The sequence below is a fragment of the Schistocerca serialis genome, chromosome 1 (assembly GCF_023864345.2).
Source record: "Schistocerca serialis cubense isolate TAMUIC-IGC-003099 chromosome 1, iqSchSeri2.2, whole genome shotgun sequence".
In the NCBI taxonomy this organism is placed as follows: Eukaryota; Metazoa; Arthropoda; class Insecta; order Orthoptera; family Acrididae; genus Schistocerca; species Schistocerca serialis.
Genome location: NC_064638.1, coordinates 740,138,618 through 740,150,761, shown reverse-complemented (window position 1 = coordinate 740,150,761; position 12,144 = coordinate 740,138,618). Strand labels below are relative to the sequence as shown.

The 12,144-nt window shown below is 37.8% G+C and overlaps 1 protein-coding gene across 4 annotated transcripts in view; it reads left to right on the top strand.

The window, feature by feature from the left end:
* The window catches only part of LOC126481806 (SWI/SNF complex subunit SMARCC2), a 98,032-nt gene that overhangs the window by 23,944 nt on the left and 61,944 nt on the right, over nucleotides 1-12,144 (top strand). For all 4 annotated transcript variants that reach the window (XM_050105789.1, XM_050105772.1, XM_050105781.1 and 1 more), the window contains exons 2-4: nucleotides 3,960-4,079; nucleotides 4,169-4,273; nucleotides 9,855-10,023. In XM_050105789.1, coding sequence (XP_049961746.1) covers nucleotides 3,960-4,079; nucleotides 4,169-4,273; nucleotides 9,855-10,023 — 394 coding nt within the window. The remainder of the gene's footprint in view (nucleotides 1-3,959; nucleotides 4,080-4,168; nucleotides 4,274-9,854; nucleotides 10,024-12,144) is intronic.

Sequence of the window (12,144 nt, the reverse complement as noted above, 5' to 3'; positions counted from 1 at the left end):
ACAAAGCTTTCAGTATGCCATGTGAGAAAAGTACAAATTGGGTTTCATGTGATCAATGTTTTCAAAATCCATGCTGGTTCGCAGTGAGGAGGTCATTCTGTTCGAGATAGCTCATTATGTTTGAGCTCAGAATATGTCCTAAGTTTCTACAACAAATCTATGTCAAGAATATTGGATGATAGTTATGTTCAGCCCAATTTGCCAGGTCCTTAGCCTAGTTTTTGACTCCAGGGACAAGGGATCATTTAAATCGGCAGCCTGGAACAAGGATTCCAACCCTGACCTATGTTTTGTAACATAGGACTCCCAGGGACAATCTTTATGTACAGTAAGGACAGTCCTTGGAGGTTTCCCAAAAAGCCAACTCTGGCCAGTAATTCTAGACGTAGGAATTCAAATTCCTGTAATCACATCAATGCCTAGACCAAGAATGAACTTCAGTAAAGCAGACTGGACTAAATTTTCCAAAGAACTTGATACAGTGATCAGATGGATCCCCCCAACTAAGTGAAAATTATGAAAGATTCGTCGGAGCAGTTCTAACAACAGCAAAAAAATCCATGTCTAGAGGATTCCAGAGAGAATGTATCCCAGGCTGGAGTAATGACTACGAAGAACTGTATCAGTTCTATTTAACCACAAATGACAGCGGAACTGCTGCAGAACTCCTAAAACACCTTGATAAAGCTCGTAAAGAGTGCTGGGAACGAAAAACAGGAGGTTTGGATTTTAAGAGGTCAAGCAGAGAGGTGTGGAACCTCTTGATAAAACTGGGAGGAAGTCGACCACCCACCCGAAAAGATCCTGAAGTAACACCAGACCAAAATGCAAACAGAATAAAGTCTCTCTCCTAAGCACCCCCACAGGAGCCACACTCAAGAACGGTTAATAAAAAGCTTATAAACCTGAAGCAGAAGGCACCCAATAAATCAGAGTAATCCGAAGATGAGATCACTGCAGCAATCAAAGAAATGAACAAAGGCAAAGCTCTAGGATTTGATGGGATACACCCAGAGTTCCTCATCAATTGTGGAAACAGGACTCGTAGTTTGCTTGCAAGTTTCGTCGCTAATATTATGCTATCAGGGAACATGCCAAAAGCCTTCAAAAAACAAAAATCATAGCAATACTGAAGCTGGGTAATCCAGTGACAAAAACTGCTAGCTATCGCCCAATCGCCCTCCTGAGCTGCTCCTACAAGCTTTTGGAAAGTCATTCTCAACCAAATTGCTCCAAAGACCCATGAAGTTATTCCTATTGAACAGGCAGGATTCAGACCAAAGAGAAGCTGTGCAGACCAAGTGCGCAGCTTAACTACACATGTAGAAGCTGGATTCCAACGTCACCTTAAAATGTCAGGACTCTTGTACAAACTCGCCAGTATCATACACTGCCAAATCACAATCAGGCTCATAAACAACATGCTATTTGAGAGATGCTACCAAGTAGTCCTTGGCAACCAACTAGGCAGACAGAAGAAACTTAATAATGGTCTTCCTCAAGGCTCAGTTTTGGTGCCAATCCTGTTCAGCTTGTATACATCTGACCTCCTTGAAACAGAATCAAGGAAGTAGATCTATGCAGACGATGTGGCCTTGGCCACCCAGCTGATGAGGAGATCCTATGCACAGATCAGCACAATAGACAAATACTTCATAAAGTGGAGACTGATACCAAATCCAATGAAGACTGAAGTCAGCTGCTTTCACCTTAACAACAGAATGTCCAATGTGAAGTTGAATGTCACCTTTAATGGTCAGGTTCTTCACCACCAAGACTCTCCAAAATATCTAGGAGTGACGCTTGATAGAACCCTCTCTTACAGGAAGCACATAGAAAACACCACAGCAAAGCTGAGATCACACAATAACATCATACAGAATCTGAGAGCTACAACACTGCGATACGCTGCCCTAGGGCTGGTCTATTCTGTTGCCAAATACTGTGCCCCAGTGTGCCTCAATAGCACACGTGTGAGAAAACTTGACCTGGAGCTAAACGCAGCAATGAGGACAATAACAGGCTGCATCAAATCTAGTCCTCTATACTGGTTACCGCCTCTAAGTAGCATTGCGCTACCAGACCTCTGAAGAAAGAGTGCCCTCCTCAAGGAATACCAAAAATTACTTAAAATCCCCAAGCTTCCAATGCACTCTGACGTTCCTGCACTCCAAATGAACTGATTAAAATCTAGGCAGCCATCTGTCCTACTGGCAGAATCGCTACAGGCAGCTACTTTCGGTATCAACAAAAAGTGGACAGAAATGTGGAACATTATTGCCCATGAGGAACATCAGACCGTCCAAAGACCCAACACAAGACCAGCCGGTATGGAGCTAACTCGATGTGCCTGGAAAACAATTAATCGGATCCGCACACTAGCTAGTCACTCTGTATATGTAATGCCATACACTAAATAAATAAATAAATGGATGATAGTTTTGTGGATCACTTCTACTGCCCTTCTTTTAGACAGGTGTGAACTGTGCCTTTTTCCAAGAACTGGGCGTGGTTTTTCATTTGAGGGATCTGTGATTGACTATAGTTAAAAGAGAGGCTAACCCAGCTGCAAATTCAGTATAGAATCTGACAGAGATTCCATCGGGGCCTGGACTTTTGTTCAGTTTTAATGATTTCAGCTGTTTCTCGACACCACTAACACTGATGCTTACTTCTTTCATCTTTCCGGTGGTATGAGGATTAAATTGGGGCAATTCTCCTTGGTTTTATTTTGTGAAGGAACGTTTGAAAATGGAGTTAAGCACTTCTGCTTTTGTTTTACCACTCTCAATTTTAGTTCCTGTCTGCTTAGGTAGGGACTGTACCTTAACTTTGGTGCTGCTGACAGCTTTTACATACAACCAGAATTTCTCGGGGTTCTGTGGCCAAACATGTTACATTCAGCAGCTCTCTATCTATAGCCCATGCTTTATTTTTCACCTATCATGAAGTAATCTCTGTTTCTTTAGAAGATTCTTTACAGGTACTGTATACCATGGAGGTTCCCTTCCTTTATTAACTACTCTTCTGGTTACATATCTATCCTGTGCATGGTCAACTATTCTTTTAAACTTGAGGCAGAGGCCATTTACATGCTCCTGCCTTGTATTAAAAGTTTCAAGTTCCTCATTGAGATACGATACTACTGATTTTTTTATCTGGTTTACTGAGCGCACATATCTTTCTGCTTGGTTTAGTTGTCCTTCGTTCCGTAGTAATCATTGTTGCCACATCCGCATCGTGGTCACTGATACCACTTTCAATGTGGGCATACTCAAAGAGGTCAAGTCTATTTGTTGCCATCAGATGCAATATATTTCCATCATGAGTTCTCGGAAGTTTTCTGAGAAGGTATTTAGTAATGTTTCACAGGATGTCTTATCATGCCCACCATTAACAAAACTGTAATTTTCCCAGTTAACTGTTGGATGATTAAAGTGCCCACCGATGATTACAGTGTGATCGGGGAACATATGTACAAGTGAACTGTGGTTTCCCCTCAAGTTCTCAGTTACATCAGGAGATGAGTCTGGTGGGTAATAGAAGGATCCAATTATTTTATGCCCAACCCTGATACTGAGTCTTGCCCTAACAGTCTCACATACAGCTTCAGTTTCTATCTTGGTGGATTTGAGTTTCTTGCCTACTGCAACAAATGATATGCTGGCAGTTGTTAGGGCAGTATACATGATGGTAACTTGGATGTATTAAGGCTTGTTTACTTTTATTGTTACCATTTATTATCTGCCATAACAACTGTGATTATAGCTTACTAATTTTGTTTATTATATCCTCTGTCAAATTTCTGATAGCTTAGAGGAATTGTTTAAAGGCATATATTTTTAATCTTATCTTGCAGCTGCTTGAAAGTTAATGCGTAATATTCTAGTTAGGAATTTTTTCTGTATTTGTTGCATATTGGCCTATATTACTTTCTATTTGTAATTTTTTTTGTGCAGTATATTCAGACAGATCCACCAACAAATAAAGGCCTAGCAGCCCTTGTTATTCAGCTTATCCAATTCCAGGAGGACAATCTTGGCAAAAATGTCAGCAAACCTCCACTTACTAGACTTCCAGTAAGTAAACTAAAAAATATATTTTTTGTACGTGTATGACTTGTCATTTTCAGAGTTCATTTTATTAAATAACCAATTTCATTTCACAGATGCGATGTTTCTTGGATTTCAAGCCTGGAGGAGCACTATGTCACATCTTGGCCACAGTTTACAAATTCAAAAGTGACCAAGGTTGGAGACGATTTGATTTTCAGGTATTTTTTCTTGGTTCATATGTTCTAGAACTTGTAGCGCAAATGTATTAATTTTGGATGGAAGAGTCTTGCTATTGTAATTGTGTCAAGTTATGAGTTAAAACACCAATAACCATTTGGCTCAACCTAAAGAAGAAGATGAAAATTATTCTAGGAATATTAGTGTGCAAGATGTGTATCAATATTGTGAGAATAAGTGAATTGTTTATGTGTGTGTAACACTGTTAAGGGCTTAAGGTATGGTACAAAGTGTGAAATTTATAAACAGTGTACAAAGATTTTGTGTCTATAGTTGGTAGCTTGATTCCATGTGTTTTGACATGCTCCAGATGACTGCAGTTGTGGTTCTTTTGTGTAAAAGTGATGTAAATTTCAAATCCTGACCCTTAAAAATACCAGGTTATGCTCAGTTTTTGTTGACATCATTGGTGTTGGGATACTGATCACTTTCAGCATGAGGAGGAGTGCAAATGAAAGGTGTCCTCTTGTTTCTCTTGCACTTCCAAGTCAGTTTTTTGTCGTTCTCTATCTCTAAATAGACAGCACACTGTAAATTGAGGAACAACGTTAGAATGGTGTAAGGAGTGAAAATATTTTGGGTAATTACAAAATGCACAATTACGCCCTTGCTTGGCTCTGTAAAAGATCCCTTAGGACTAAGAACACTTGGCGTGTATGGTATCATTTATGAATGTGGCCACCCAACTCAGTTACAAAGGCAAATTAGCTATAGCCAAGCATAGCACCTGCAAGGTGCACTCATTCAATTTCGAAAACACAAAAGTGCTATTTTGCAGCAGGGGTTTGTGGGAAGCAATAGAGTACATGAACATCTTGTTGACAGAGACGGTGGCTTCCATCTTGTCTCCATTTGGGATGATGTGTTATCAAAAATTTCCCAGAAGTATTCCCTGATTCAAATGCCAGCAATGGATAGATGGCCCTTGGGTTTGGCGTGTGGCTACTCCCCCACCATCTCTACCTGCACAACCTGGGATTTTCCTTCTGAGTGCATGTTATTTGCCCACCTGGTGCGGTTCTGGAATGCGAATGGTGTGATCTGAAAAAGATAATTAGTAGCATCTGTTATAAGTCAAACACTTCACCAGAAGATGTCAAGTAAGAAACTTGTAGAAACATTACCCCAAAATGAAGATATTACTCAGCTGATTTTGTGAGAAAGACTTGTCAGCACGATTGGGTGAAAGCCAGCATTCCCATGTAAAATGAGCAAATCACTTACAGTTCAAGTAAGTAGGGAGCAGTGGCTAAGGACTAGTCACTGTCTGATACCTACCAATATTAACTATGAACTTGCTTTTGATATTTATTCGCTGTAAACCTTTCTTTGCCTGTAACTTCTAGTACTAAATAATTTTGTATTTTTATCTGTCCACATATCTTTAATATCCTTTTCTAACAACATCATATTTTAAATGCCGCCAATTTATCCTACTCATTTTTCCACATGACTCATAATTTCCATTCACAAAATGGCGTGATTCATGTATACAGTTTTGGAAAATAACTCCTCAGTTTTGTGCCAATGTTTGATGATGAGAGTAAAACATTTTTACAGGAGAAAGCATTCTTCTTCAGATGGCTTTCTTGCTATGTTCACGATATGTCATTTTACTAAATACTGGGCTGTATCAGACTCATTTCATTTTTTTCTGTTTTTTCAACTGTGTTTCTAACATGATGATTTCACCCTCAAACTTGCCACATTCACCCCGAAGTTTGACCTTGAGCTACTGTGACACTTGCACTAACTCCACTCTGTTCAGAAAACTTGACTGTGATGCCATAAATGTGCAACTGTGCCCCAAGGACATCTTTATGCCCTCCTGTCTCTCCACCTGAAAAACTTAGCCGTCATCCCCCAATAATGGGTGAGGTGTTGAACTCAGTAGAATGGTGAGACATTAGTATCATGCACTACAGATCTTGGCAAATGATTTTCTTGTAAAAGTATTACATTGTGATCCTGTATTGTAATGTGACAGAGTGATATTGTTGTCCCTTTCATTATTAACAACTACTGTGATTCCTGTAATTAATTTTTATTTGTGTAATTTGCATTACTTACAAAAAATGTTTTTAGCAACATTTTTCATCTCCTTGGGCACTTTATTACACAATTTTATTCCCCGATAGAAAATGCTGTTTTGAATTTTTTGTTTGTTTTTTCTTGGTAAATGGATGTCCAAAGTGGGTCTTGTCCCATGGATGTGTTGTAGAAATATTACTGAAAGCTAAGTAATGTTTTCACTGGTATGCACAAAAAATGGCAGATGTACTCATTTTGTACATTAAGGATACTCAACTTTTTAAACAATATTATGAGAAGGAAAGTTGCCACTCACCATATAGCAGAGATGCTGAGTCGCAGATAGGCACAACAAAAAGGTTCTCACAATTGTGAGAGTCTTTTTGTTGTGCCTATCTGCCACTCAGCATCTCTACTATATGGTGATTGGCAACTTTCCTTCTCATAATATTGTTACATTCCATCCTTGATTTTCCATTGTCAAATTTGTAAACAAATTATTACAATGAGCCCAACTACTACTACTAGTAGTAGTAGTAGTAGTAGTAGTAGTAGTAGTAGTTGTTGTTGTTGTTATATTCTGGCCCTTTTTTTTTTTTTTTTTTTTTTTTTTTTTTTTTTTTTTTTTTCAGTACAAAAACTGTCCATGCGTTCTTTGTCTTCAATCCTTAGAAAAGAATCCCATAGCTACTAATTGAGCGTACATAGCAATAGTATGTCTCCACAAGGTAGTGCCTGCTATAAAGTGATGATAGTATCCTAAGTGCAGAACATGCTGATTACATTCTTTTTGCTGGTATCTTTGTGTGTTCATTCCATGTTCCATGTTAACTGACAATCAATATTCATCCCTTAAAAACTTTTTGTTTTTACTACATATTGGCCAATGGTAAACATCTTCAATCATCTTATAAAGCCTGTAAAGTCATTGATATATATTAAGAACAGAATTGGATACAGAACATTACCCAGAGGAACATCCATGTTTATATGTTTCTTCTCTGACACTTGTTTTATTAAAAAAAAAAAATCAGCAGCAGATGTGTGAAATATCTATAATACTTGCACCCCATTTTTATGATGAGACTGTAACTATCAGTTTGCTACTCTCCTTACACTTAGTGTTTCTAGCTTGTTTAGCCATATTTTATGGTCAACTATCTCAAAAGCTTTGGACAAGTCTACAAGTATGTCTGTAACACAGTCATCCTTGTCAAGAGCTTCAAGTACCACTTTTGTGAACTCTGTAATGGCCATGCCTACCACTTGGGAAACTGAAGTGTATTTCATTAAAAGGTGGAATGTTTCCCTCTATTATATTCATTAAAAGGTTGTATTTATTCATTATTTTGTCTTTCACGATTGATTCACTTATTTTTGAAGATGCGGACATTAGTGAAAACCTGTAGTTTTCAGTTCTCTCCACGTTTTCTTTCTTAGTAATGCCACAACTCGTGCATGCTTCAGATACTGTGGAAAAATATCTGAACTAAAAGACTCATGTATTGGGCCTACATTTGTTAATGGGGCTTGTGTGCTGACTATGCATGCCTTTGGAACAGAGACTGGAACCTCGTCTATGCCTGCTGACTTCTTATTTTTGAATTTCTGTATTGTCTTTATGATTTCACTTTCCTTTGTGGGAAACAGCGTTACGATTCCTGCTGTGTAAGTCAATGTGGGTGCTACAGGAGTTCCTTGAATATTTTCTTGCAACTTCTCTCCGGCCACTGTGGCCAAGCGGTTCTAGGTTCTTCAGTCCAGAAGCGCTGTGCTGCTACGGTCACAGGTTCGAATCCTGCCTTGGGCATGGATGTGTGTGATGTCCTTAGGTTAGTTAGGGGACTGATGACCTCAGATGTTAAGTCTCGTAGTGCTTAGAGCCATTTGAACCATTTTGCAACTTCTCTGCAATACCAGAGAAATAGTCATTTACAGATTTTCTGTTATTTACCACCATCTGTGTTTTGTATGTTGTTATACTTTGTGTACCTTTGCCAGTTTCCTGTTTTATGACATACAATTCTAATTTGCTTTTGTTTTCTGCATTATACATTATTTTATCGTTGAATGTTTTTTCCGCAAGCAGTACCCTCCCAGAATATTTTTTTTTATACCTGTGACGGTAGTGTAGGAGGTATGTATTAGTGTAGTGCTTTTGTAAAGAACTGAGAAACTTAAGTGTTTGAGAGAATTTTCTTATAGCCATAGTTCTCCATCTATTTTCCTTGGCTGCTGCTGTTGAAGTGACTCCTTTTGGGAGTGTCTTCTCAAAAATTAATGCAAACAGTTTGCAGATTTTAGAGAACTTAGTATTTACATTGTTTTTTCATACCCCTTTCATCCCAAATTTTATTTTGCAATGACCAAGAAAAAAGTACGTATCTTATATTCTGATTAGGTCCTTTTGCAGGCTTGTAGCTCTGTAGCTTTTCACTAAGCGTGTTTTTAGCTTTATTATGTGTCAGTAATGACCAGAAAAACCAAAGTCTCTTATTTATACTTTACAATTTTCCCTGTCAATATTTCTAAGTAGGTGGTCTAAGTCTGATTCTGAACTTAATGATACCTTAGTAGCAATGTTTACCATATGTGCCAAGCCAAAAATATTTAGAATGTTTAGAGCATTATTACTAATTTCACCAACACCTGTGTAAATATTCATGTCTCCACATACAAGTTTTGGCCTCTTTGCAGGACTTCAGTTAATTTGTCGAAAAGACTGTCCACATTACCACTTGGGGAACAGCACAGATTTTAAAATTTTGTGATTTGTTCAGACTCAAGCCTGAACTTCCCATATTCTCTTTTAGCTGAGTGATCAATCAGCCACATGTATCCTTGAAGTATTCTACTTACTTCCCCAATAATTTATAAAAAGTTTGAAGAATTGACATAATCAGAATCCCCTACAGTACACATAAGTGCAAATTTTTGTGGAATTTTTTGTATATGTTGTAGCAGAAACTTCTAAAGTTTGACCATGTTACAGTAATTACATTTATCTCTCACTGTTTTAGTGTGAGCACTAAAGACCTAAGTATCAAGCACCCAAAAACTCTTTTGATCATCATATTTGTGTGATTGAAAGGAAGAACAGAAATGTGTACATGATTCTACATTGCTTAGAAGTTGTCTAAATATTGTGGTCATGTGTTTAGAAGAAAATATTTGATTGAGCAGAGAATAAGCGCATCAGCCTCGACTATTAAAATAGCCTTGGGGATCTACCTGTTGTATTAAATGGACAGATTTTCCCAACTACAGATCTTTCATTATCCTCTTTTAGTGTATCCATATGCGAGAGATGGGGTGCCAATATTGCTCACCATTCAAAGGCAGATAATAAGTATGAGGATGACACCTCCCATTTAGAAGCCATGAAACAAAATATTTTGATACTACATAACAATTAGTGGAAAACAGAATTGGTGTGTGTGTGTGTGTGTGTGTGTGTGTGTGTTGTTCAGTCAAGAGAAACAATCAAATATTTATCTAATGTTCTTAATATTAATTTATTTTCTATTTCAGTCTCCTTCTCGTATGGACAGGAATGTCGAAATGTTCATGAATGTGGAGAAAGTGCTGATACAGAACAAATGCTTGACAATGCCAATTGTTTATGTCAGATCAGATGTTGATAAAGCTCTCCAGGGAAAAATTAAAGACATTATAAAAAGACACCAGGGATCAATCACAGGTCAGGAGTCATAAAGATTTTTGTCGCTCAATCTTCTGTATAAAAAGAGAACATAGTCTGCTGTGAGGATAAGATGTTTGCAACCTCTAATTGCAAACTTGTAATCTTCACAGTGCAAGATAAATAGACAACAGGAAGTTGTGTATGATATTTTATTGTAATTTCTGATAGTTGTTTACGAAAATAGAGCCTGTAAAACCCACATTCATTTATATCACTTTTTTCAGTGGAAAGGTTGTTAAAACAAGAGCACTGTGGGTGAAATATAAAAAAATCATTAGCATTAGAGTCAAAATTGCCCAGTAAAAGTTGTATTTATATAAATATTCCACAGTTCACTCAACATGCATCTGTTCAGATTTAGAAAATTTTTATCGATTTCAGAACGTTGTAAAATATAATGTCTCTCTAACATCACAGGTATGGTGAACATCGCATTGCCACCATATGTGAAACAAGGCTTGACATATGACATTGATACACAAATTATGAATCCCCTCCCAAATACCACAAAAACAATGAACCTTGCCATGTGGAGTGGTTTGTAGGCTTTAATGATACGGGTTACATAGATTGCTGTACCAAATGTGCAACTACATTGGAGGGGTAACTGTTGAGAGGCCAGACTAACATGTGGTTCCTGGTGTGGGCTGAGCAATCTTTTCAGTAGCTGTAGGAGCAAAATAGCTGAATGACTGACAGATTTTGTCTTGTAATATTAACTAACTTGGCCTAGTTATGCTGGAACTGTGAATGGCAGAAAGTGAGGGACAATTACACCCATAATATTTCTTGTGGATATGCAGCTTTACTGTTTAGTTCAATGGTGATGGCATCCTCTCAAGTAATGTATTCCACAGGTAAAGGAGTCCATTATTTGGATCTCTATGGGGGAACTATTCAGAAGGAGGTTCTCACTGGGAAAAACAACACTGGTGACAGGACACTAAAAGATGTAAGTTGAAACCAGACATCTGGAACAGATGAAATACGTAGATTATTGGGAGACCCAGCCATGACAAAACTGTTTCATATTGTATGCAAGAAATATGAGAGAGGTGAAATGCCCATGGACTTCAAGAAGTATTTAATAATCTCAGTGACAAAGAATACTGGTAAAAACAGTTGGGGATATTACCAAACCATCCACTTAATAAGCCATGGCTGCAGAATACTGATATGAATTATTTCCAGAAGAATGGAAAAATTGATAGAAATCGACTTGGGGAAGCCGCGTGAGTTGTGGAGCAATTTATGAACACACTAGAAGAAAAGAAAACCCATGTTTATAGGATTTCTAGATTTAGCTGAAGTTTTTGGCTTCATTGGCCGCAATATATGCTTCAGAATTCTGAAGGTGCCAGACTTAAAATCTAGGGAGGGAGGTTATGCGTGGCTTGTACAGAAACCAGATTGTAATGACATTGAAGTGTATGAAAGAGAAGCAATAGCTGAGAAGGGAGTGAGACAGATCTATAATTGTTCCCCAATATTAGTCAGTCTGTATGTTCAGCAGACAGTAAAAGTAACCAATGAGGAATCTTGGTTGGAGGATAAAAGTAAAGGGGGAAGAAATAAAATCTTAGAGGTTTCCTGTAGCATTTTAATTCTGTTAGATATGGCAAAGGACGTGGAAGTTCAGTTGGATGGAATGTATAATGTTTCAAAAAGAGGTTATTAGACACCAACAAAAGTAAAACAAGAGCAGTGCCATGCTGAGGAATTTAAATTAAGAAATGAGACACGAAAATTAAAAGAGCATGATACATAGTTCAGGTAAGAATATAATAGAAACTTTTGGACTGTGGTGCTACAGGGGAAAGTTGAAGATTAAATAACTAATGAAGAATTCCTGAATAGAACTGAAGAGAAAAGAATTTTTCAGGGCACAATTTGAGTAAGAGAAGGGATTGGATGATAGGGCACATCCTGAGATGTCAAGGATTTGTCTGCTGGATAATGTAGGGAAGAGTGGGGAGATAAAAATTATGGCGGGAGACCTAGGCTTGACTATAGTAAGCACATGAGTGCATGAAGCAAGAAATGTAAGATTCATGTTTTCTAGTGAATAAATAATTAGTACTGATTTTATGTTGATTTAAGCAATTAAATTTCTGTTGT